A 24,875-nucleotide genomic window follows, 5' to 3' on the forward strand; every position below is an offset into this window, starting at 1 on the left:
TCGCTTTAAATTTCATTACTACACTTCTAAATAAAATGAGAAATAATTTTCATCTGTTTGAATACTGATTTCTGTGTTGTACACTAGGTTATTAAAAATCCTGTGGTTTGTTGGCAAGCAAGTTGTTTTATATTACGAAAGTGTTCTGTGCTTTTATCACTAAATTCTTACCTCAATTCTCATTTTTCTACTCTGAATCAAGAAAACCGTGCCTTGCACTGGCATTAGACCTGTGTGTTAATTTCTTGAATGGCACAAAACTGGAGATAATTTCTCTATCCCATATTGCAGTACAAAAGTTGATATATTTTACATTTCAGTTTGTACCACTAATCATATATATACACATGTGTGTGTCAGCTCTGAAGCCATAGCCCTTAAAAGAAATTGAATAATAGGACTGATTTGTCAACTTTGCACATTTTTTGCTTTCAGAAATTAGCACCTGGGGTTAGTCAATTTGCTTACACCTGTGTACAAGATCATCCTATCTGGACTAACCAACAGTTTTGGGAAACAACCTTCTATAGCAATGTGCAAAATCAAGTTCGCTCCCTCTACCTTACAGCCAAAGATGACAACCATGCAGTACAGCTGAAACAAAAGGTAGGAGAATATATTAAAATAGTAAAGTAATATTTTTGTTCGTATATTAATTGTCTCCTAGGTTACAAAGAGTTATGTTTTTTCCAATTTTATGTGGTTTTCTTTCATTTTCTTCTGTATTACACAGTATAAAGTAACATGAGAAATAATAGAAATTTACATTTATCTGCAAAGCATCATAATTTGATGTTAGCTCAATTTAGTGTGGAAAAAAACATTTGTAAGATACCTAGTCATTCATTAATGTAACATCAGGCTTTAGGTCACTAATATCAGCTGCCAGATTCCTTTATTCTACTTTTGACTGTGTGCCATCTACCTAGTTTGCTTTAAGCTAATGCTCGAATTGGACTCCAACATAAAAAAGCATGAATGTTTCAGCTGGTCTGGAAACTATTTATATAAAAGCTTCCCTCACCTGAACATCCTAGGAATTTGGAGAATATTGCCAGCATTGAGCCATGAGCTGCATTTTATTTCTCAATCTGATTTATGCTTGTTCTTATTTGAGCTAAGTGAGAGCAGCTATGTTAAAATCACCAAACCACTCTGAGGAAACATGGAAGATCTGATGGCATGAAAAAAGACCTTAAAAGCAATGATGTTATTTAGATCTGCCCACATTGTGCTACTGGTGCATTTCAGTGAACTGACCTCAAAGCTCAGTTCCCATAATCATAACTCTCCTTAAACCCTATGGAGGATAGTTATTTGCTCTTTCTTTTTAAAACAATATGTAATTTAAATAACTGAAGAAGTTTAATTAGCAATTTAATAGTTAAAGCTTTGGCTAAGCATTAAGTTGTAGCTTTATAATTTCTTCTATGTCTTTATATTTCTTTCTCTGTGTCTTCCAGGAGAAAACTCCCGCAGACCAGGATAAGACAGCGATGGACCTGGCTGCTGAGCAGCTGAGGTTATGGCCAACCCTTAATAAACAGACACAGCAGGAGCTAGTCCAGAATGAGGAAAGCACAGTTTTCAGCCAGGCCATTCATTTTGCCAACCTCATGGTCTACCTGCTGGTACCACTGGATACAAGCAAGAATAAGCTGCTGAGAACATCAGCTACCGGGGACTGGGAGAGTGGAAGCAACAGCATTGTCACAAACAGGTGAGTATCCAGGTGCTCATCCAGCAGGATGGACCATGGCTTGCCAAGTGGCTGTACTCTAAAAACCAGATTGTTTCAGCAGCTTTGCTTCCTTTCAAGTTCAGTAGTTAAGGATAGTAGAAGTCTAACATGGTTCCTCTCAAATAGCAGAACTTTGGAGTGATTTACTTCCATTTAAAGGAACAATGTATTGTCCCAGTGAGGATTTTTAATCTAGTAATGCAGATGTTGAAGACAAACATGGGTGAGAAAGAAAACACCAGCCCCAAACCCACTCTGATAGTTTTTATATAACTTGAAAAAAATCACTGTATGAACCTAAAATTGAGAAAGCATTTGTATAGCATCTATAAAATCTGCATTTCTGTACAACAGCTGCAAAGGAGGAAAGGCACTGAGGTCACAAAAAGCAAGAGGGCTAAACCACAATGGCAAAGGTTAAATTACTAAGGAAGCAGTAGGAGTATAACACCAGTTCCATTCATTCCCTAGTATGCAAATCCAGGACATTTCATAACAATTTCATAACATTTCCTCCCTCTTTGTTTATTGTCTTCATTATCACCTCTCTGTACAAATTCTCACTTGATAAAATTATAGAACACTATGTGAGAACACTGGCATCAAGTAAAAGACTATCAGGATGAAACTCCCCCTGGAGTTACTAATTTCTGCTGACTAGACACCTCTAATCTCAGGCATTAGGACGTGCTCAGTAGCCTGCTTGTGGTGTATGTTGCAATCTATGAATTTGGCCCCAAATATTATTATGGGAGGCATTTTTAGACATTCAAAGTACATCTCCCACTGACTTGCTTGCTTATCTAATGCACAAAACATTTTTCTTACGATTCTTTTAGCTTTTGACTGCTTTGCTCTGCAACCTAAATGTACATTTAATGTATCTTTCTCTATGTAACTGGATATTTGCTTACCACTGGTTGCAAATATTTTGCTTGACTTTATGAGGAGAAAACATAGAGCTCACTTCCAAAAAGCTATTTTTTCTCTTCTGGGCCTTTCTGTGCCAGACTCATGGAGAGAAAATTGTCCTATGTCACCATTCATGAAGTTCTGGAAATGAGAGTGCAATGTAATTGTGGTACCACCATATGCTTTTAGCAAGGTTTGCGAATTGTAACTGGAAAAAAACCCCACAGATTGTCAGTGTCTATCCAAGTGTCTTATGTGCATCACCAGCTGAATTGTTCCCACTTGTTACTGCTTTTATTTCTGCCCATAGCATTGCGGGCAGCGTTGCAGAGAGTTACGACACTGAGAGTGGATTTGAGGACTCGGAGAACAACGATGTTGCAAACGCAGTCGTGCGCTTCATCACCAGATTTATTGACAAGGTTTGCACAGAAAGTGGGGTCACACAGGATCACATCAAAGGTCTGCACTGCATGATACCAGGTGAGAATTGTCACAAGAAGGTGCTTTATAGTCTTTCTTTTTCTTTTCCTAATTAAACAAACACATTTTCTAATTTGAGTTACCTTCAGATAAGTTAGAGTGTAAGATTTCTTCTCCAGACTCTAAATGCTGTTGAATCTCAGATAATTCTGTCCTTGATGTCAAAATTTGAGAATTTCAGAATTACCAGAGTTTTAATTATTGGGCAGCTTTCTCTTTTACATTGTGAGACTTAACTTATGGTATTCCTGCTTCCCAGGCATTGTAGCAATGCACATAGAGACTCTGGAGGCTGTTCATCGTGAGAGTAGGAGGCTTCCACCAATACAGAAGGCAAGTGTTATGAAACATATTTGTGTTCTTTACAAATATTAGACTCATGAAATCTTGTCATCTTTTTTTTCCTCTCATAATATTACGAGGAAATATCAAAACGTTAAAAGAAAATTTCCACCAGTGACAAATAAAGTGCTTGGCTTTGGTCTCATGAAATATGAAACCAGTAGAGCCAGACTTCTGATCATAAACAAGCTGTTGCATGCCCACTGCTTTTTGAGACCCATTTCTCTTCGTTGAGTCCAGACTCCATCTCCCTTCTTTAGACTCAGTGTCATAACAATTTTGTTTTCAAGCTTTTAAAACCAAATATTATTACTAGCCTGAGGTATAACACTGATTTACACTTACACTTCCATTTATTTGCATCAGCCCAAAATTCTACGGCCAACTTTACTGCCAGGAGAAGAATTTGTTTGCGAAGGTCTCCGTGTGCTGCTGGATCCTGATGGCAGAGAGGAAGCCACAGGAGGACTGCTTGGAGGTCCTCATATCCTCCCTGCTGAAGGAGCTTTGTTCCTTACCACTTACAGAATTATATTTAAAGGCACTCCTCATGATCAACTGGGTAAGAAAATCCAAACATTGTGGTCCTTCAGATAGGCAGGATTTTGGCCTCTCCACCTGTTCAAGCATCAACATCATTAAACAGTGTTTTTCAGACACTGGAAGCAAATGAAAGGAAAAATATTCATGACTCGGTATTCTGTCTAAAATTATTGCTTGGAAATAACAGTATTTTCTTAATATGTCAGCTCTTCTGAATGATAATTTTTCATGATTTAACATGTGCCATTTCTAAGCAGATTGTTGTTCAGAAGTATAAATTTATTTGGAAAGTTCATGGTCATATGTAAAGATACCAAAGTATGTAATTTCTGTTTATAGGTTATATATTGCATTATGAAATCTGAATAAACTTGAAATTGTTTCTTTACCCCCCACCAACCTAGGTTTTGGGGGTGCATTTCCATTATGTAGAAAGATTCAGAGGGAAGGAGAATATTTTTCTAATCATCACAGCTGAAATAGAGTAGAAATTCAGATTACAAATGACGCTTTAGGAATTTGCCAACTTTTCAGGTATTTTTGCCTGAAATTAATCCTACACCATCATGTTCATGTTGCTTTGTATTTACTCTTGTTATTCCAGTAACAGTGTGAGCAGAGCAGAGCTGCTTGTGTGATCTAACAAATGTCTGTGTGTTGTATCCTCAGTTGGGGAGCAGACCGTGATCCGGAGCTTTCCTATCGCCTCCATGACTAAGGAGAAGAAGATCAGTATCCAGAACCAGCTGCAGCAGAGCATGCAGGAAGGGCTGCAGATCAGTTCAGCCACTTTTCAGGTAAAAGGAAGTTTTGTGAAAATTTATGTGGCTACAGTCAGCTCAAAATATTTACGAGCAGCACTTTGCCCTGGTATTTGTGAAGAGTCCGGTTTTCTGTAAGGTCAACAGACAAGGCAGAACTCACAGAAACCCTGTCATTTCTTGGCCCACTTGATATTTACAGAGGGTTGCTATTTTCACATTGGATTTCTTTCACTGCTTTCCTCACCTATTTTGGAACCAGAAAAGGGCTGGTTTGGGTCCAGAATCTCTTCATGTAAGTAAAGGCCTATAGGGAGGCTAGTGAGAACCTGCTTTCTCTCTCCTCCAGCTACATGGAATCAATATGGAAAAGCTCTGAGTATTGCTTTCTTCTCAAGGTTTGTCACTTCACCATCTTTCTTAAAAGCTTCTTTAAAAAGCACCTTTTCTTTAAAATCTATGGGAGAAAGTTATGGGATGTCACACATGGAAGCTGCACTGCCAGGAATCTTTAGGATAGAACCAATGACAGGCAGATCTTGGAATTTTCTGTAGGATCCCCAGCAGTGTGTTCAACAAATGTGTGTATTGCAGGGCAGTTGATAGAGATGGACTTGTGAAAATTAGGAATCCTGAAGTCTTTCCTGAGTTTTCATTCTTGGTCAAACCCTAAGAGATCAAAAGCTGCAAGGAAAGAATTTTGTATTATGGACTGAAAGTAGACTGCAGTGCTTAAGATAGGAAATGCTTTGCTGGGTTGACTGACTGCAGAAGCATATTTTCATTGAGAACAATAACTCCAACATTGGAAAACATAACAAAATTTGGTAGTTCCTTACGATAATGAACATTATTTAGCTAATCATCCTTCAGTATTCTTTTCAAAAGCACAAAATTAGGAATGAAAATGAGTAAAACAAGCAAAAAAAAAAATTGTTCTTGTGGACTTCTGAGAGGACTTTTATTTTCCAGAAATCTTTTTACCAGAATACTTAGCATGCTTCTATGATGTGATAAATACAGACACAGCTCAGTGTTTTCAGAGCTGGGTTCGGGTCAAACATCATCTTTGCTTTTGTTTAGCATAGTTTTGTGTTAGGTTATGAGAACAAAAACAATCCACAAACAGCTTTTTCTCTGTCCCCTATGTAACAGCCAGGGTTCAATATGGGATGAAATAGCCCCTCCCCTTTGTTTATTAATTATGATTTTCAGATGGGTTTTTGTGCAACTCTGCTGTGTGATATCTTTAAAACTTCGGATCAGTGTAACCCTGAAAGACTGAAGAGCTCCTTTCAAGGAGGTCCTAGAACAACAGAGCCATTAGTCATTTGGAAAGTATTTACAAAACAAGTGAAATTGGAAAAGCAAGGATGAAATCCACCTCCTAGATGGCAAGCAAAAGAATTTAAAAGGTGTCTAGGTATGCACTCAGAAATAGAGCTCTATGTTATTTCTTTGTTTGCTTTCTCCACATTCTTAGAGTTCTTTTGGGCCTCTTTATGGATTCCGTATTTTCTGTCTCTTATTTGTTTTCCCCGAATTGTTGACTTCCCTTCAGCGGAGGATGATTGGATGGGATTTTTTTTTTCCCCCAGAACCTTTCAAAAAAGCATTTTTAGTCAGGTGGATGTATCAGTGTTGAACAGCACAAGATTATTTCCTTTTTAAGGGGCAGATTTCACTCACATTTTTGTTACTACCAGTTTTCTATACTTCGCAAGGTGAGGCCAAAATTGGAACATCGAAGTAATAGAAATATAATGGCTCTGACATATGAATGTTGAAATTGCTGGCTTGCTGAGTCTTTGAAGAGCATTACCAACCTCAGTTCCCAGTGTAGGGGCAGAGCTGGCAGACTATTTCCCAGCTAAGCTGTCCCATGTGACCAGAATTTGAACTGTTGTAGATGTCTAAATGCCAGCACTACGACTTGGAATAACCAAAATATTTTGTATTTGATCTTACGAGAATTCCAGATGCTGCCTAGTGAAGATACCTTAGTATTAGGACATAAATTTAAAATAGGAAATAAAAAACTCTTAAAGTGTAATAGCAATCAAAATAAATGAGACATATGTACATATATCTGTATTTTTTTGAAGGCCATAATACTGTGTAAATATGGGTATTTGCTACTATATTTTAGAATCTTTCAATTTCTGAAATTCTCAGGTTGTTTTCCAGTTTCTAACATGTCATGTCTTTAAAACACAGTTAATTAAAGTAGCATTTGATGAAGAAGTAAGTCCCGAAGTGGTGGAAATATTTAAGAAACAGTTGATGAAGTTCCGTTATCCTCAGTCCATCTTCAGCACTTTTGCCTTTGCAGCAGGGCAAACAGCACCACAGATAATTCTACCAAAACAGAAAGAAAAGAACACTTCATTCCGGTACGGTCTTCCTTCTTTTTTCTGATGTTCTTGTTTATCCCAATGCATTGAACAACCTGAAAGCTCTGCACCAGTGGAGATCATGTCAAAATAAAGTGATTGCTGTTTTGCATATCTTTGTATTTTGCATTTCTTTGTATTAACAGGTAGGCAGATGTTTATTTGGGATAGGAATGATATTTTTTACCTAAACTTCTGGCTGCAGTAGATTTGAATGAGCACTTTATTACATTTTGAAATGCACAAAATAGGAGTAGCGTTTTTATTGAACCAGCTGCATCATTAGTCTGTTCCAGAGTAGTAGCTCCTGTGATTCTCTGTTGATTGGTGCATTGTTGACACAGGAAATAGAATCCCAAGCTAGTCATGAAATCTTAAAACTTAAAGGTAATTTCTATCTTTCCTGCCTTTCCTTTGGCAGCTTTCTAGATTTATCACATTACTGGCAAAAAACCACAAACCTAAAGAAAGATGATATCTGCTTATTCATTACCAGTAGGAGAAAAGACACAAATTTATCACAAAGTACTACAATTTTTGTTTAAAAACTGATATAGGAAGCAATTTTTCTGAAGTTTATAATTGTTTGTATTAAGTGAAAAAAGAATAAATCTTTTTTATTTGTGTTCATCATAAAAATCTGTAAATGCCATCAGGTGGAATCAGATGAATCTTTCCAAATACTTTTGTTGTTTTGGATTTCTAGTACCTTCTCCAAAAGCATTGTGAAGGGAGCAAAACGTGCTGGGAAGATGACAATTGGGCGCCAGTACTTATTGAAGAAGAAAACAGGCACCATAGTGGAGGAAAGAGGGAATCGGCCTGGCTGGAATGAAGATGATGATATCTCTGGTAACAGTGTGACATTTTATCCATGTTGGTTAATAAATCTATCCTGTTAATGCTTCCATTCTGGTGTATTGAATGAGAAATGCCTTCAGCAAGAAATTGAAGGGTTTTCCTAGACAGGAAAGAGAAGGGTTTCAAATCTGTGCCTTTAGTGAGTGTTTTCTTTTGCAATGAGAAGAGGAAGTTGACTTAATTCAGTGGTACAGCAAAGTACTAGATTATTTTTTAATTATCAAACTATTTAGATATGATATCTTTTAGATCATTTTTACATCATGCTAGTGGAGATGAAACAGCACAGAAGCATGCTGCAGCTTCCATTTATCTCTAGACATCTGACATCTGCAGCTAGTCTGTGATGAGGAAGCAGTAACTGGTGAGGTGCAAGAATGAGCAAATTGGAGACTTTTGTAGGTGTGGAACTGGCAAATGATTTCTGAAAGCAGCAGCACTTGTTACTACTGAAATTATCACTTCCCATATTTTTGGTTGAAATTGTTTTGGGGTAGAAGGTAGAAAGGGGTTTGGGTATTTTGTGCAGTTTGTGTGATGGTGTGGAGTTTGACTTTCCCCAAAAAGCCTCTTTTCCTCCCATATGCTGCTGTCTGTAGAGCCTTATCTGGACCACTGCTAATTTATAATAAACCACTAGAGGGAACCAGATTCTCCTCTACATAAACAGGTGTTGTTTTGTCAAAGCATTCTTTCTTTAAAAAAAAACAAAACAGAGGCATCTCAGATAATGAAGTGTTCTTCAAACATTGATAATTTCTTCCAAACATCAAACAAGCCAAATTTTCCTGTTGAATATTTGGTCACTGAGCAAGTCAACTCATGTGACTTAGGAGCAGATGTATGAAAGTTGTCTAAAGCAGGACTGAAGCCTCTGTTCTCTCTGAAATGGAAGAAAGCCAGTCCAGGCAAGCTTAAAAATACTGTTTCTCTTCCTTCATTCCAGATAAAGTGATGAGAAATAGGCAAAAAGAAAGCTTTGGGAAACACAGGGTGTCTTTAGAGTGCTAAAGAATTACATTCTTAATTGAATTTCCAGCATCTTCCTGAGGTGTTGAGTTAGCATGTGTTCTAATGTTACATGTTCTTTGGTCAGAAACAGTTTTGCAGGCTGTACCTGGGTGATTTTGGGGTGATTTTGTGTCACCCACAGACACCAAGCACAGTCATACCTGTGTATTCAGTCTCTTAATGACAGAGAAGTTTGAATAGTTTTTGCATTGCCAATGGACAAAACAACGGTGTTGTTCCATGAACACAGGTGCTCTATAAGATTAGTGATAGTCACTTTTTTCCTTCCCTAAAAAAAAAAAATGTAAAATTATAACTTGGGAGTCTGTAGGCCTGCTGCTTTCCAGGTGTCTTGGCTGGGAATGTGTTAAGGTGACCAAAGGCTGAGTTTGCTTTTCTTTCCATGCAGCACTGGCACATCAGGGACAGAGAGCTGTCAACAGCAGTGACTCTGCTTCAGACAGAGCCCAGAGAGCCACGGGGAGGAATCACTGCAATTCCTTTGATATTGACTGCTGTGACTTTGGCTTTGGCTTTGTTTTTGACTACTTTTCAAGTCTCAAAAACTGAAGTGTAGGAAACTATGCAGGTCTGCCAACAATGAGCTATCTACAGCAGGTGATGCGCTGTCTTAAAAAAGAAATATTAAAGATAGGGCTGGAAAGAACTTCAAGAGATCAAGCAGTCCAACTCTGCCCCAAGGCAAGATCAACATACTTCATCTGTTCCTCATAGGTGTTTGCCTAACTTCTTCCTAAAAGCTTTCGAAGGTGAAGGTTCCACAGCTCTAGGCAGCTCATACTAATACTTAAACCATCCTGAATGCTGGAGAAAATAAGCAATTTTCTGAGGTTCAGGACTAAACATCATCTTGCTGCAATTTAAACCCTTTGTTTCTTACTCTGCTACTGTATACAGAGAGAAGAGATGATTCCCCTCATTCTGATTGCAATGCAGAATGGATTTATGATCTATTGTAATATTCTTCTGTTGTCTTCTGAATGTTAAATCTATGCAGTTCTTTCAGTTCTTAATTAGTCTTGATGGACTTCTGATCATCTTCATTGTTCTTTTCTCAGGCTTCTTTAGGTAGCCCATATAGAACTTGCAATGCGATTTTAAAAACTGGGCACAGTACTGTAGTTATCAGTTGTTGCCAATGAACATCTAATTTCCCTCAAATTCCTCCTCATCTCTTTGTTTTCAGACTTTAGAATCTCTCAATCATTAGTAAATTCTCTTACTTACAGTGCTCATATGGGTGTGTTCAATAAAACAAGAGACTGTGAAGCCTTCTTTTGAAAATAGTCATATCTCAAGAACAGTAACACAGAGGGATTATTCCTTGTATTTCTCAAAAGCAAATAAATCACATTAAACTTGAGACAACAAAATATATCTTCATCTCCCTCTTCAGTTTAAGGACGTGGATAGGAGCTCTTAAGTTTAGCATTCTATGCACAGGAGAGTGTTTTGCACAGTCTGATCACCAATGTACCTGCTTTCATGGGAGAAAAATCCATTGGGGAAAAGATGTTTCACAAAGCACACCTTTATCCTGAGACAGTTACAGCTTTCCATTCAAACCTGTTAAATACCAAGATTTCGTATGACCCCAAAAAAGTATTTCTGAAACTCATTTAAATTAGTTTGCCATTCGTGCACTTCATACTTCAGATGTTGTGTGACTTCTTTTTACCATGACAAATATGAGAAAAAGAGGAAAAAGAGGAGAGATCCAGAGTGTTCAACTTTATTATTTAGGCCAAATAGAGAATTTTTTTTTCTTTAGCTGAAAGGGCAAAGAAAATTCTTCATTTAGCTTTCATACTAAGATGCGCAGAAAAAAAATCCTAGAGGTACTAGTCCTGTAAATTCTGAATGTTGTCTACTGCCAGTAAAATGTTAATTATAGCATAATTTTTATTTTCTAAATAAGTTTAAATTCCTATTTTATGAAATCCTGTTTTAAGTTTAAATCCTCATGTACTTTCCAGTGCCTCATCCCTTCTCTTATGCACATGTTTCAATGCTTCAGGTGGTAGCAAGTGTCTGATACATGCTCTGAGCAGTAAATCTGCTCTCAGAAGTATTTGGAAATGCTTGAAAGTGTCACTAATAGGCAGGTGGCGGGTTTTGTACAAAGACCTTGCTTGACTTGAATTTCAGAGTAGTCTGAACTTGTGACATAGTTTTTTATCTCTCATGGTTGAAGTTTTTTTTTGCTTTGGAAAGGGCAGCTGATATGCACGGCTGAAGAAAGCTGCTGCCTGACATTGGAACTGAGACATTCAGAACCCAACAGTCATGTCTTGTGAAATTACAACACTGAAACATTTCTTAGGCTGGACCAAGCCTTAAAAAATTGTTACCTCTTCTGAAGATAGTTTGAAAAAAAATTGTGTGGTTTATTTTTATCTTGGATCTGTAATGAATCTGTAAAGAATTTGTAAATTGGTAAAGAAATTATCTGTCTTCAATTCAGTTCAAATGAATATGTGAGATAACTTTCGCCAGGATTTTAGCCAGAGAGATGTCAGCCATGCCAGTCACAAGCACAGTAGGTAACTTCATGCTAGTCAGGTTTGATGACTAAAATACTATTTTTAAATATTATTAAAATACTATTTTAGTGCTTAGAAACTCTGTAAACTGTGATTTGCATGTCCTGGATCTTGCCATTGATCACTGAGAGCAGGACAAACTTGTTTAGAAGAAAGTAGCTGTGTTTGCTGTGTAACTGTTGGCCTCCCCAGTAAGACTTTTCCCTTTAGTTTCAGATGACAGCGAGCTGCACACCAGTGGTACCCTGAAAGCATCAGAAAAATCAACCATGGAGCAATTAGTAGAAAGAGCCTGTTTTAGGGACTATCAGCGTTTGGGGCTGGGGACCATCAGCACTAATTCTTCTCGCTCAAAAACAGAATACTTAAGAATAACTGCACTGAACAGGATGTATTCCCTCTGCAGGAGGTGAGTTTACCAATGAAGTAGCTGAAACTAGAGGCACATGTACTCATATCTGCATTTATGTATTTGCATTTAAAATCTCTTCTGTTCCTAAATAAAAAAGCGAGCTTCAGAAGCAATTATAAATAACTATTCTCTTCAAATTAAAAAGTATGTGTTGGAGTTGACTTCATGAAAGTATTTACTTCAAAAGTTTGTCATGTGCTGAAAGTCACATGCTGTGTTTTAGCACATCAGTGTTGCTAAGTCTTTTTTTTTTTTTTTGTTGTGTAAGCTGATGGAGTTTACTGACACTGCCCACAAAAATCCCTTTTCATACAAAAGCCTATCTGCATGAGTCATATCAGAAGACATTTGCATTCTCTGGAGCCAGTTTAGGCTGGTCATTGCTTTCATTATGGACAATGGAATTGGCAGGAAGAAGGGCACAGAAGAAAAATACTAGATCCTTTCTTGTTTTCTGACTTGTCTAGAGTACTGGTTTTGTTTAGTCACCATGGAATACAATGCAGATGAAGGCATGAAATCTGTCCATTTTCATTATGCTTTGAACATTATGCAGACAACCCTTTCCCCCCCCTAAAACCATGAGCTTTTAATATTCTCTAGGCTTTTTTGAAAATATAATTAGTATCTGAAAGAATTACAAATCTCAGGATATAAATACTTACCTACTGCTATATTGCTGTGGTTGCTGTGTAGACTATGTACATTTATTTTATCTGAGGGCAGTTGAATAAATGTCCAAGAATTGAATTTGCAGAAATAGTGTATATTGTAGAGAGAATAGAAGTTGTTTAGTAAGCAGTAGCTGTTGCTTGTTCCTCATCTTAGTTTCTCCTTACACATGATACTGGCACTTGATTTTTTGGAGGAGATAGAAAATCCTATTTCATATTGCTTAAATCCTTCTTTCACTGACATGAACAAAACTACCATCTTCTGTGTTTCCTGTCTTTAAAGGTATTATATCAGTGAATTTCCTGGTCTCTCAGTGGATAGCAGTGTTTTAAACAGAACAAAAGATGCAGTGTCAAGCACTCTATTCTATTACTCTGACTGTAAAATTTAAATGTATTTTTCCATAAACCAAAAGCTATTGTTTTCATTGTGATACTTTAGGCAATCTAACATTCTTTCCTTTCAATTCTCATATTTCATATACAATTCTCAAAACAGAACTACTGCATCATTTGTGTACCTCAAAATTCTGTTTTCTGTCATGCTTAAAATATGGCTTCATTGTAGTGACAGATAAGAGATATGCTAAGAAGAGAAATAATACCAAATAAAATGTAACCTTAAATGGAAAATGATTAGTAATGACAGTCTTAAAAAATTTTCATAATTCAATTTATATTTAAAATGCAGTTTGCTTAAATTAACATATTTGCTAGGCTTGAACTAAAAATTACTTTACAAATGAAAGTAATTCTAACAGTTAAGGTATATTTTGTTAAGATGCGTTTTCAACTTGTCATTTTAAGAATCTTGGTTTTTTTTTCATTGCTGAGCATTTTGAAAGCAATTTTAATTGTTGAGTTGGGTTTGTTTGTTTTTATTTTGCTGTCAATGCAGTTATCCTGGGCTGCTGGTGGTGCCCCAGTCTGTGCAGGACAGCAGCCTGCAGAGAGTGGCTCGCTGCTACCGCCACAATCGCCTGCCCGTGGTCTGCTGGAAGAACACTAAAAACAGCACTCTGCTGCTGAGGTCTGGGGGCTTCCATGGAAAAAGTGTGGTGGGCCTCTTCAAATCCCAAAACACACATCCCACGGGTGAGTTGATGCAGCCAGGCTTTCTGGAGAGGGAATTTCACCTGGAAACATTTATTGTGCCAGAGGAAAATCAGTGATTCGATTGAATCAAAAGTCTCAGGGTATCAGTGGTTATCTGATATTATTAGCTACTGTATGTCAGAATCCTGAACGGTATGAAAGCAGTTAAAAAAATATGAATTAATGATTTGGACAGGGATTGGACCAACACAGGATTTATCAGAATAGTTAGTTTTTCAGAAGAATGTAATATTAGGGTAACATTCATTTTGGAAATAACATTTGTTGACTTCCATCATTCACAGGCAGTGTTCAGGATACTTCTGACTGCCTGCATTTCCATCTCATGCTGATAGCTTTTTCAGAGTTAATTTCATGCCAAGAACGAGTCTCTGTTTTCTTTAATCAAACTGATAGTTGTTTAGAAATTATTCCAGAATTAGGCCATAATTTTTCTTTCTGGAGGAAGAGGAAATGCGAGGTCGAATTGGAGTACCAGAAACTCATTAAGGCAGCAAAGAAATTCTTTTGTCCTGTTTATGTTTGGGTTTCTCCCCAGTAATAGCTAGAATGCAACTAAAAGTTTTGACTCTATTCATGTTCTATAGAATTTTTCAAAACCTCTAAGAAGCATACTGTACACTTATGCACAAGTGCCATAAAAGTAATTTGACGATTTAATGATTTAAATATTTTTTACATAGTCCTCCATAATTTTTCCTTCACAGAATACCTTGATGAAAGTCACATTTTTCCTTCTTTTTAAGAGCAATTTATATCAGACATAAGGAGTTTTTGTGTGTATCAAATGCACCTTTAAAATCTCAGTATTTCAAAGATATTAGAAAAATGTTTTTAATGTTAGTGTCTGGACTGACTATTAAGGTTAATATGAGAATCACTAATTATCTACTGAATATTCATTGCTATAACATTGATTGAGTGTATCTCTTCAGTGTTTTGTGGGAGCATTTTTTTAGTTGGAGTGATGAACAATGAAGGCAATGAATTGAAATTTATATCATGCCTTTTTGTGGAAAAGATTAATAAAATGAATCAGTGAAGTACCACCCATAGTTGACACAGCAGCTGCCAAAGCTGGTGGCTACACCAGTTCTTCCACATGCTCATGGTGTGAATCCCAGGCATGGCAATTCAAATGTTAAATCTTCAACTGATTTAACACTGATTGTCCTGGCTGAAATGCAGATGAGGCATCTTGAACCTGCTACAAATAGAGAATAAATTGAAAAAAAACTTGCAGGAATAATCTCAAAATTATGCAAAGACAAACACTTGGATGTTTTCTGTAGTAGTTTCCTGATGGTTTCTTTTCTTAATTTTATATAACCTTTTATATTGCCATTGCCATTTGTCCAGCAGAATATTATGGAGTAGATAAATGGATTGACAATAGCTGTGTCTGACACTTGCTTCTGGAGTTACTGTTTCCTTTAAAGTGTGAAGAAATTGGAGACTTCCCTCAGGAAGGTGCAGCAAGGAAAATGGAGAATATTTCTAGGGTGCTTATCTTACTCTTAATGAAGTTAAGCTCATTGAAACAAAGGTGATGAACAAAGGTAGTTACACACAGCTGCCTCAGCAGGAGTTGTGTGCAGAGAAGGAAAGTCTATAATGAAAAGCGCCTTGTGAAGCAAACTAAAAGGACAAAGATAATCTGAAATTAAATTCAAGCTGACAAATTCATTCTTTCCTAAGCAGAGACTTCACTGGGGTAGATTTTTTTATTGGTGAGTTCTGGATTGATACAGAGAAACAAGGAGGGCCTGCTGGAACTTAATTTTTGTGATTTCCTGTTACGTGGTGTGTTACGCAAGTTTTCAAAGCATAGTGGGAGGTCAATATGTTATACAAGAAGCACAGAACATATCTTTAGAGAAATTATGCACAGTGCTTAATTTCTGTGTGGAACCAAACTGCATGTGCAACAAAATTGTATTTTCTAACATCTGTCCAAAAAAAATAATTATTAACAGATGTTCAAATATGAGATGGAGAGTATATACCTCCTTTTGAAATCTTCCTTGAAATCTGCAAGTTGATTTCTGAATTACTTTGACCTCGCTGAGAATTTTGTTGCAGAGCAATGTAGTTCTAAATATGACATTCTACACTTAAATTAGCATTTATTGGTCAGCTACCCTGTGGAAAGAACATTTATGTTTCTTGGATGTAGTAACACTATCCAAGAGAACAGTTATCTTGTTTCAGGCTTAATTAGTGATTGTATTGTAGTGACTTGTAAGATAAAGGTGGAGCAACCTGTGACCAGGCATATAAAGCACATATTAGCATTTCAGGACTAAGCAGTGCATTTCTTTCCTGAGATAAACACAAAATTAAATGGGAAAAAATTGCTACCAGACTCTCCATCTCTTATCTTTTGTTTAAATCCATGTTGCTGTGGTGACCTTCACATGTGATACAGCCCTTGGGAGGTGGTCATTTCATAGAAACCCCAGTTGACCTGTGCTGGGATGGGGCAATCTTTGAGTCATCTCTGTATGCTGCTGTGGTGGGATGAATTGTGATAAGGATGAAGGGCAAATTTTCCATCTCCCATCCTTCACAAGGACATTTTTGCCCTCAGTCTTTAGTTCTGATACCTGCTTGGTTCAATGACAGGCTTTGATGTAAGTCAGACTGTTTTCTAAAACACACACAGTACTCTTTACAAAATAGAACTGTGACAGTGTGAGTGGCATAGACATTATCCTTGCATTTAGACAGTTCATTTCTTTCAATTGAACTAAATTGTTAAGACCTAAATTGACTTTTTGTAGTATTACTTCAAGGTCTAGAGGACCCAGAGATCATCCCAGTGGATTTCAGGATATGTAAATCCTGCTTGGGAATAGAAGAGAAAATAATGTTCCTGCTCAGGCTTTTTCCACTTTGTCAGACAGAAACAGCATGTTTCCTGTAGGAAACATCATCACATCCTAATTGTACTTCCCATTCAGATACTAATTTCTATCTTGAAATGCCTTTTGCCACCTCCATCTAATTAGCTTACTGTCTATTAGTCTCCAGCATAGAATGAGATTGGATTATCATTGGAGAAAACTATTTATAAATTACCACTGTGTTTTTCAAAATATACTCAATCAAATTCTTTGTCTCTTATTCCAAATCTTGGCTCTTGCGAGCAAGATACCAAATGCTGGTTTAAGCAGCTATGAAACTTTTGCCCTATGTAAAGTCCAAAGATGTGTGCAATAAACTGGAATTTCCAAAATTTTGGTTGGCATTTGAAAAAAACATTAACTATTTTGTCATTGTGCTGTGGCTCAGGACCTGAACTTCGTCTCCTTTCCTTAAGCCCTTGCACCTGGACACAATGGGTGGAGTTTTTCTGATTGGGATTATTTGTTTTTCTTATTTTTGAGGTATTTTTCCCTTGGTTGTGTGTTGTGTTAATGGTTTCTTGACTTTTTTTATGGATATTGTATCTCAAGGAACCTCCAAGTACAGGTAAGTAACCTTCCCTTTCTGGAATGAGGAAGAGCTGGTTGAGTGTGGTTTTAATTTTTAAGTAGCACAAACTTAGAAATGTTACTTTTGTTTGGAGAGTGAAGGGAAAGCTGCATTATCTTCACTCGGTTTGTGCTGATCACACAATGGCCAGTGATGAATGTTTTACTTAGTGACCATGAGGTAAAAGTTTCAGAAGTTCAGCTTTGTGTGGAATGCAAGAGAACATTGCTGCATCCTGCTGTGCAGCCAGGTGATGAACAGCTTGTCATCAGAGGAAAGGCTTTTTGAACCTTTGACAGGCAAACCAGGACATTTTCCATGCTCTGCCTTACACAGTAAGCCTTTTATTCTATGTATTTACGAATCATATTTTTCTTTTTTTAATGCATTCCATTCTTCTTGTGACTCTAGCTCCCACTTCTCTAGAATCTTCAAGCAGTATAGAGCAGGAGAAATACCTACAAGCCTTGCTGAATGTGATATCCGTCCACTGCAAAATGAATGGCAGTAATACTCTCACTGTTAGCCCAACCATTGCTCTGTCTCCAGGTAAAATTGGTTTGTACACTGCTTTTTTCTGGCTGAGAAGTGACTTTTCTCTAATTTGGTGCTAGTTCCATATGAATTCTGTTGTTTCTTTATTCTTAGACTTTCCAGAGCCTATTTGCTTTTACTTTCAGTGAATATGTTTTCTTTGTGTAAAGGATGTTTATAATCTTTTCTGAAATACTTTTCAATATTGATCTAGTAAAGTCTTTTAGAACTAATTAAGCATAAACTGCATATTGAATAAAAGACTACAAAATTTAAAAGGTTGCAAAATTTGCTCTATTTTATATAATGAGGCAAAATCTGCTCTGTTTTGTATAATTAGGAAGTATGAGGTTGCAAGATCAGAACAGATAACATTGTTTAGGTGTAGCAGCAATGGAAGACATATTCTTTATGCACTGCATATCATAATGGGTTTCTACTAATGTAATTTCCAAGTAGAGCTCTTTTTGCAGTGAAAACTCTAATAAGATACACTATTTGAGTTATGCCTTGGTGGAACCATGAAGAAATTAATCCATGTTTTATTTCATTTATTTTATGATGAACCCTGGTGAGGTTTAGGTGAGGGTAACCCCAACATGTCAGGAAGGACTTTGTGACTTGAAATTGTGTCTCTGTCTTGTCTTACTTGGTTGCAATTGGCCTAATACTGCCAAACAGTGGCTTTTCTTGTAAAGTAACACCATCCCAAAGTGTGTGTGCTTTGCTTCATTTATTGTAAAATATGTTGATTGCTTAGCTGTATCTAACACCTCCATACTGTTGCCAATGTACGCATTTGTCTTAAAAAATAAATCTAAAGTACAAAATTGGCAAGAATTTGCTGTATTGGGTGAAAAAGAGCATTTTATCAGTCATATTAAGTGTTAGTCTGGTTAACACTGTAGCTTTTTTAATCTTCTATTCTTTTTTTGGCTGACTTTAGGCACTGAAACGAGGGCTTCAAGAATGTCTACTGTGTTTAAGCAGGTAGTGCCAGGACATTTGGATGTAAATCTATCCAATAGCTTTGCTCGAGGAGGTTAGTAAGACTAGCTCAAAGTCTATTATTTGAAGTAATAAATGATGAAAAAATGTTAGTGAAATAAAAATAATTATACTCTTTATTGATTCATTGCTCTGTGAAACAACAAAACAGAAATTAGATTGGCCTCAGTCCACAACATGATCTAATTTCTGTTCAAATCCTTTACTTACCATTGAAATAAAGTTGGTTTCATGTTGGAATTAGTGAAAAATTAAGCACTCAGATAGGGATTATATTTCTAAATTATTTGGGATTCATCCATATTTTTAATTTGTATATGTATGGCCTGAAAATGCATATTTTTATATAAGAATTTAATAGAATTTAGAATCTGCAATTACAGATCATTCCAAATCGTGTCTGAAACTTAGCTGATGCTTCATAACATTACAAATAATCTGTGAATAATTTTACTCTACGGATTAGAGAGTTATGTGGCCAGGTCTAGTAAGCAGAGGTACAGTACATTCTTTGGAAATAGTTGTTCTTAAGCACAGGGGCTCATCAGTGTCATTTCTACAAGAACCTTTCATTATGTTTGAGGGATTCCAACTACTTTTACACTTCTAGTCTGATGAAGTCATGATTTTTTTAATGTGCAACGTGTGCATAAATTAGTGCACCAAATTTCTTAAATACATTTGTTAAAATAGGGATGAATCTATTCTGTAAGAGAGCGCATTTATATTTGATTTATTACCTTTCAGCCATGAAGGCTCCTTTTACAATTATTTCTAAGCATCTAAAAGCTGTTTTTCTTCTCTTTTGATACCTCATCTAAAATGAGTTAGATTTTCATAGACCTGCTGAGGTCAATTCCAACCTGAATCTTCTTGTGTGATACAAAACCCACAGCCTCATATGAGGAAGGATAAAAGTACTTATAGAGAAAAACTTCCAGAAGAGGTGGATGGGATTAAGGAAATGAGAGAAGGAAAAACACAAGAGGGAGGGAAAAAGGAAGAGATGTATAGGGAAGTGATGAGAGAATTGTAGCAGAAGGGAAGAGAGGAAGGGCAGGAGAGGACATGGGGATCACCAAAGAATGGGGAATTCTGTGCATTTTCGTTAATCATAGGAAATGCATATTTCTTATCAAAGAGTTTTGTTTATGACCTGTGCTCCCTGTGTTCTTACTGTGTCGTAGCTGGGGATGAATAAAGCTGGTGGTCTGGGTGAGACAGCTGGGGCTGAAGAGAGCAGGAGGGAGCAGTGGCTGCAGCTGTTGGATAAATGATGCTGTGCCCAGGCTGGAGCAGTGGCAGTGCTGCTGGCTGACAGCAGAGGTTTGGTTGTGTTCCATCCCCTTGTGCCAGCACAACAGCAGCCAAGTGGTGCAGATAAGTCAGGGAAAGTTTGCTGGTTGCTGTGTGGAAGTTGTCTTTTGAAGATAAAGGGATTACTGAAATAACTGCTGCTGGTTTCTAGGATTAGAGTTCGTGGTAAGTGTGATAGGATGAGTTTGTTGCTACTCAAAGAAGAAAAAAGGAGCCTGAAGGCAGTATTAGGTCACAGACGTGTTGTTTTATTGGACATTGAAATCTCTTGGCTAAATTTCAGCAGTAATCAGGAAGAGGGCAGGGAAGTTATCTTGTGTCTTTCTGGATCGCTGCCACACCTGCCTTGGGTATCTGAAAGGTGTCTGTTCACAGCTCAGCAGGACTTGGGAGGACTTTGCTGAAACATAAGAATGTTTGACAAGTACAGTGGGAGCCCTAGGGAAGGTGAGAAGTTGACAGGGAAGAGGGAGCAGAGAAAGGGAATATCTCCCTGGGGGTTTTTTAGATTAGCTGACACAATTCTTTTAAAAGAAATTTTAAAATACACAGAGTATATAAAATCTCTAAAATTGTTCTCAAATCTGTTATGAAGTTCCTGACTACTTTTTCACAGCTAGATATATTTCATGTGTGAAGCAGCAAGCAGCTATGGGTTATACACTACACTGCAAAATACAATAGCAGTGTTTTTGTGGTTTGGATTCTGGAGCACTCTTTCTTTCCTTGTATTTATTATCACACATAGCAGGGCTCAAAAATCAGGTTCAGCTATGATACAGCAGTAGAAAATTACATTTTCTATTTTTTTGTGCCAGACCATTTATTTGTAATACATATAATTTAAAAATATAAGTTAGGATACATGTTCCAGTGCCTGAATCATATTTCTCATTTTTTAAAAACCATCATTGTTCTGAACACTCATCAGTTGTTCTGAATATTTGTGTCTGTGTCAAGTATGATTTTTTTACTTTATCTGGAACGTTGTCACGAAGCATCTGCCCAAAGCTCAGTCAAGTTGGTTTTGATCTGAAATATTTGGTCTAATAGTTATGTTTTGTAATATAATTTCATACTTTGACCTTTTCATGGTTGATATTTTTCATGAGAATTGTAAGTTCACTCAAAAGCCATAGCTTTTCCACTTATATTGCTTTGTAAGTATAATGTGGTTCTACAGAGCAGCACTTCATACCTGGCATTGCCGTGTAATTTAGCAGAATAAAAAGTTTTCTCAGGATGTTTTGCTGCTATTAGAGAAATACTAGGATATTTATAATTAAAAAATACAGACCCAGCTCAGAGAATTAGTTTCAAAGCAGGAAACATTAATGTTTTGAGTGTGTACTCAAATACAATTCACTCAAATTCTTCAAAAGAATACTAAAGTATTCTACTTTAGTAGAATATTTGTATTAAAAGGAGTCGGTTATGTTGATGTGGATTTTGGGCCAAAGACACATGCACTGATAAACATATAAGGCTCTCACAGAAAATGATGATTTTTGCAAGGGGAGAGAGGGTCTCTTTCTGTGGTAGATACTACATGTTTTCTAAATTATATACTTGTACACAGGCCTTTTAAACATGTTTTAAGGTGTATAGAACTAATATCTTGCATTCTGCTTTAATTTTGAGGTCCATCAAATGCTACACTTAACGTCCCTAGACTAAACCAGTTTTTGTAACAGGCATTACTGTTGAGATTTTTAATTAAACTAACTTTCAACTGGATAGAAACTTTCAATAAATTATTCAACAGAATGATTTAATCATTACATTTCCTTTGGTATTATAATTATGGAAAAACACATGATGGCTTTGCTACATGTTTGAAACTATTGCAATGACAATGAAAATTATTCCTGTTTGATAAATGGATACCTCCTTCCCATTTTATATTGGTTTTGTGGCTTGATTGATGTTTTGTCTTGTGATGCCTAAGATTTGTGCTGTCTGATAAATCATGTACTATAAAGAAATGCAATATATACCAGATCTTTGGAAATTAATAAGTAACCCTTTTCTTCTCTCCTGCAATGTGTTTCGCTGCAATGTGCATTCCATTCCTCCTCCTTCTGTCTTAACTGTTATCTGCCAGTGCTTGGGTACAGAGATAAATGTTTCACTCATTCAAATTCCAAATCAGCAACTAAGGAAAGAGTCCATCAAGGTACTGTATTCTGTGTCCTGAAAGCCCATTCTTTTCTACCATCTTCTGCTACAATGTCTTAATTCATTCTAAAGTGATACTGACAGAAAGCTTTGTTTCTGCATTAACATTTCTCCATTAAAATTTGGGGGTGTTTAGCTCAGTGGTGTGGATTTGTTATGGTTTGAGGTTTTTTGCCCACTGAATGTATGCACAGTGACAGTGATGTAATACAGCAATATGTAGAAAATTTTCTCTGTGAAAGCTTTAAACAGCTGAAAATCGGGTCTGGAAAAGAGTTAGTATTCCTACTGCTTTAGTAAAATAGCTAAGAAACAGTGTTACCTTGTCAATTAATTACTTTCCATAGTTATTAATGTTAATCAACAGGGGAAAATTGATTATTGCCAAACCAGAAAGTCATAATAATACAGTGTATGCCAAATAATGAAAGCAAGATACTCCTAACAAAAATAAACTACTAGGCAAAAGTACAATAGAAACATAATTGTGCCTTTTAATCACTGCTGTCCATGCTGGTAAACATGGTCATCTGCATGTGTTTGTAGCCACTTTTGTTGCTTTTGGTGTGCCACAAGTTCTAAGGATGGGTGCATTTGTGAAATGCTCCAAAGTGTCACTGTGTATTTTTGTACACTTCATTTTTAGGGACAGCAGTCTGTGTTGGAACTTCCATTTTTCATACCAAATGAATGAGAACTTTTTTCTCTTACTGTGTTTGCTGTGATTTCTGCTTGCTAAAGTCTTTACTATTTCACGTGTAGTAGCTGCAACGTAGAATAAAAATTTGTGCTAAACACGCTCCTTTACCACTTGAGGTGTTTTATAAAAGTGGCTGGCTGTGAAGTGGGAGCTTTTGAGAGCTGTTTCTGACTCAGAACTCCTTGTCAGCCACTCTCAGTTGCTGCAGTTCATCTGCTCACATCCCAGACCAGCAGCCAGACAGGCAGACAAGCTAAGCTGTACAGACAAGTCCCTGTTGAGGGTTATTGTACAGAATTATTTTTTAATAGAAACCCAATCCTGCTTCTAAAAAACAGAGTAATATTATTTTGTTGGTTGAACTATTTCAGTGGAATTTACTGTTATCTGCATATTTTTTCCTCTGTGAAAGAAATGTTAACTTTGCACATTACTGTATTTTCCTGAAGAGAGGTGGGTGTCAGTCCTATAGTATCTAAATTTCTAGTACTGTGAGGTATTTCTGGTGCCTCTTTTGGATATCTTGCTTCACAGATTTATGGACAAGAGTCTCTTCTGATAATCTGATTTACTGCATAGTGGGATAAAGAATTTCACACTGCCATTTGGACGCCAAATTTAGTATACTTTGAGGGATTTGATTTTCAAGTAGTGCTGTTCATACTCTGAGAATCCAATACCTTTCATATGCTTAACATTGCACACACAAAAACATTCTCTGGTTATTAATTGAGGTAGAAGAAACAGAAAAATATTTACTGCTTTTCTTTTCTTCTAGCACTAAACAGGCCTTGGCAATCTGGTTTATCACTACTTTACATTAAAATCACCCAAACTTACTCAAGCATGATAAGATTAGAGAATGTCTGTGTGCTGCAGGAGTTTCTTCCCCTGGCAGTGCCAATAGAGCTGCAGCAGCAGTGTGCAAACTCAGAGTGCTGTTGGGATATTGGTGTGATGCCATTCAAAAATTGCTGCTTGCAGATGCAGTCCATGGTTCCACATCACCCTGCACTTCATGTTGTTGCTGGCTTTGGGATTTCTGTACTTTCCTGATTTCTGTCCCTCTAGGAATTTCATTTCCATGCTCTTACATGGCCATTGCTATTTGCAGATTGGGATTTATCACTGTATTACTGATACCCCAGCAGCTGTTTTCTCTACAGCAGAAAGCGCAGTGCAGCGTTAGATGAGTGGCTGAGCTTAAACAACAGTGCAATAGGATGGTTTTGGCAATTTTTGTTACAAATCTATTTCTTTCCAATACATGCCGTTAATTATCTCCTGTGAGGGATGCATGTGACATGTTTAAGCATATGTCTAATTAATTATGGTCTCCAGTGCCTCACACAAAGTGTTTTTTAAATATTCTTCATCCTTGTGAAGGTGTATGGGCGAGCCTTCGTTCCAGCAACCGATTTATCAACACTCAGACTCCATTCATTGATGTGGGTGCAAGACTTGCAGGGAAAGATAACACCCCTCCCTACAGCAGCAGCTCTTTCCTGCAAAGTCAGCTTCTGAGGAGACAAGCAGCCCTTTATATATTTGGAGAAAAATCTCAGTTACGGGTAATTACAATTTTTTATTTTTTTTTTTTTTATGTTTAATGTAGTTTTAATTTGGTTGAGTTTAATTATTCTCATGCTGTTACAAACAGTAAATGATGTTCAAGATAACATGGAAATATGTTATGAAGGAAACAAGATGTTGTTAGCCAGGGAAGCAATTATCAGAGAAGGAAATCTTCATTAATGTGGGCAGCACTAAATTCACATAAAGCCAGTGATGAGAATAAGGCCAACCCAGAACTCCTGATTTGGTTACATGAAGAGGACCACAATGGCT

General features: G+C 36.8%; 1 protein-coding gene across 6 annotated transcripts in view; it reads left to right on the forward strand.

Moving 5' to 3' along the window:
* The window catches only part of SBF2 (SET binding factor 2), a 232,333-nt gene that overhangs the window by 183,009 nt on the left and 24,449 nt on the right, over nt 1-24,875 (forward strand). For 2 of the 6 annotated variants that reach the window (XM_058858387.1, XM_058858393.1), the window contains exons 18-31: nt 436-606; nt 1,464-1,720; nt 2,964-3,136; nt 3,396-3,469; nt 3,845-4,040; nt 4,691-4,818; nt 7,000-7,175; nt 7,882-8,027; nt 11,822-12,020; nt 13,596-13,792; nt 17,702-17,839; nt 18,771-18,866; nt 22,254-22,325; nt 24,414-24,598. In XM_058858387.1, the coding sequence (XP_058714370.1) occupies nt 436-606; nt 1,464-1,720; nt 2,964-3,136; nt 3,396-3,469; nt 3,845-4,040; nt 4,691-4,818; nt 7,000-7,175; nt 7,882-8,027; nt 11,822-12,020; nt 13,596-13,792; nt 17,702-17,839; nt 18,771-18,866; nt 22,254-22,325; nt 24,414-24,598 (2,208 nt within the window). The remainder of the gene's footprint in view (nt 1-435; nt 607-1,463; nt 1,721-2,963; nt 3,137-3,395; nt 3,470-3,844; nt 4,041-4,690; nt 4,819-6,999; nt 7,176-7,881; nt 8,028-11,821; nt 12,021-13,595; nt 13,793-17,701; nt 17,840-18,770; nt 18,867-22,253; nt 22,326-24,413; nt 24,599-24,875) is intronic. The other 4 variants (XM_058858401.1, XM_058858411.1, XM_058858419.1 and 1 more) reach the window with 3 other exon arrangements.

This window comes from Poecile atricapillus, chromosome 1, assembly GCF_030490865.1.
Source record: "Poecile atricapillus isolate bPoeAtr1 chromosome 1, bPoeAtr1.hap1, whole genome shotgun sequence".
NCBI lineage: Eukaryota > Metazoa > Chordata > Aves > Passeriformes > Paridae > Poecile > Poecile atricapillus.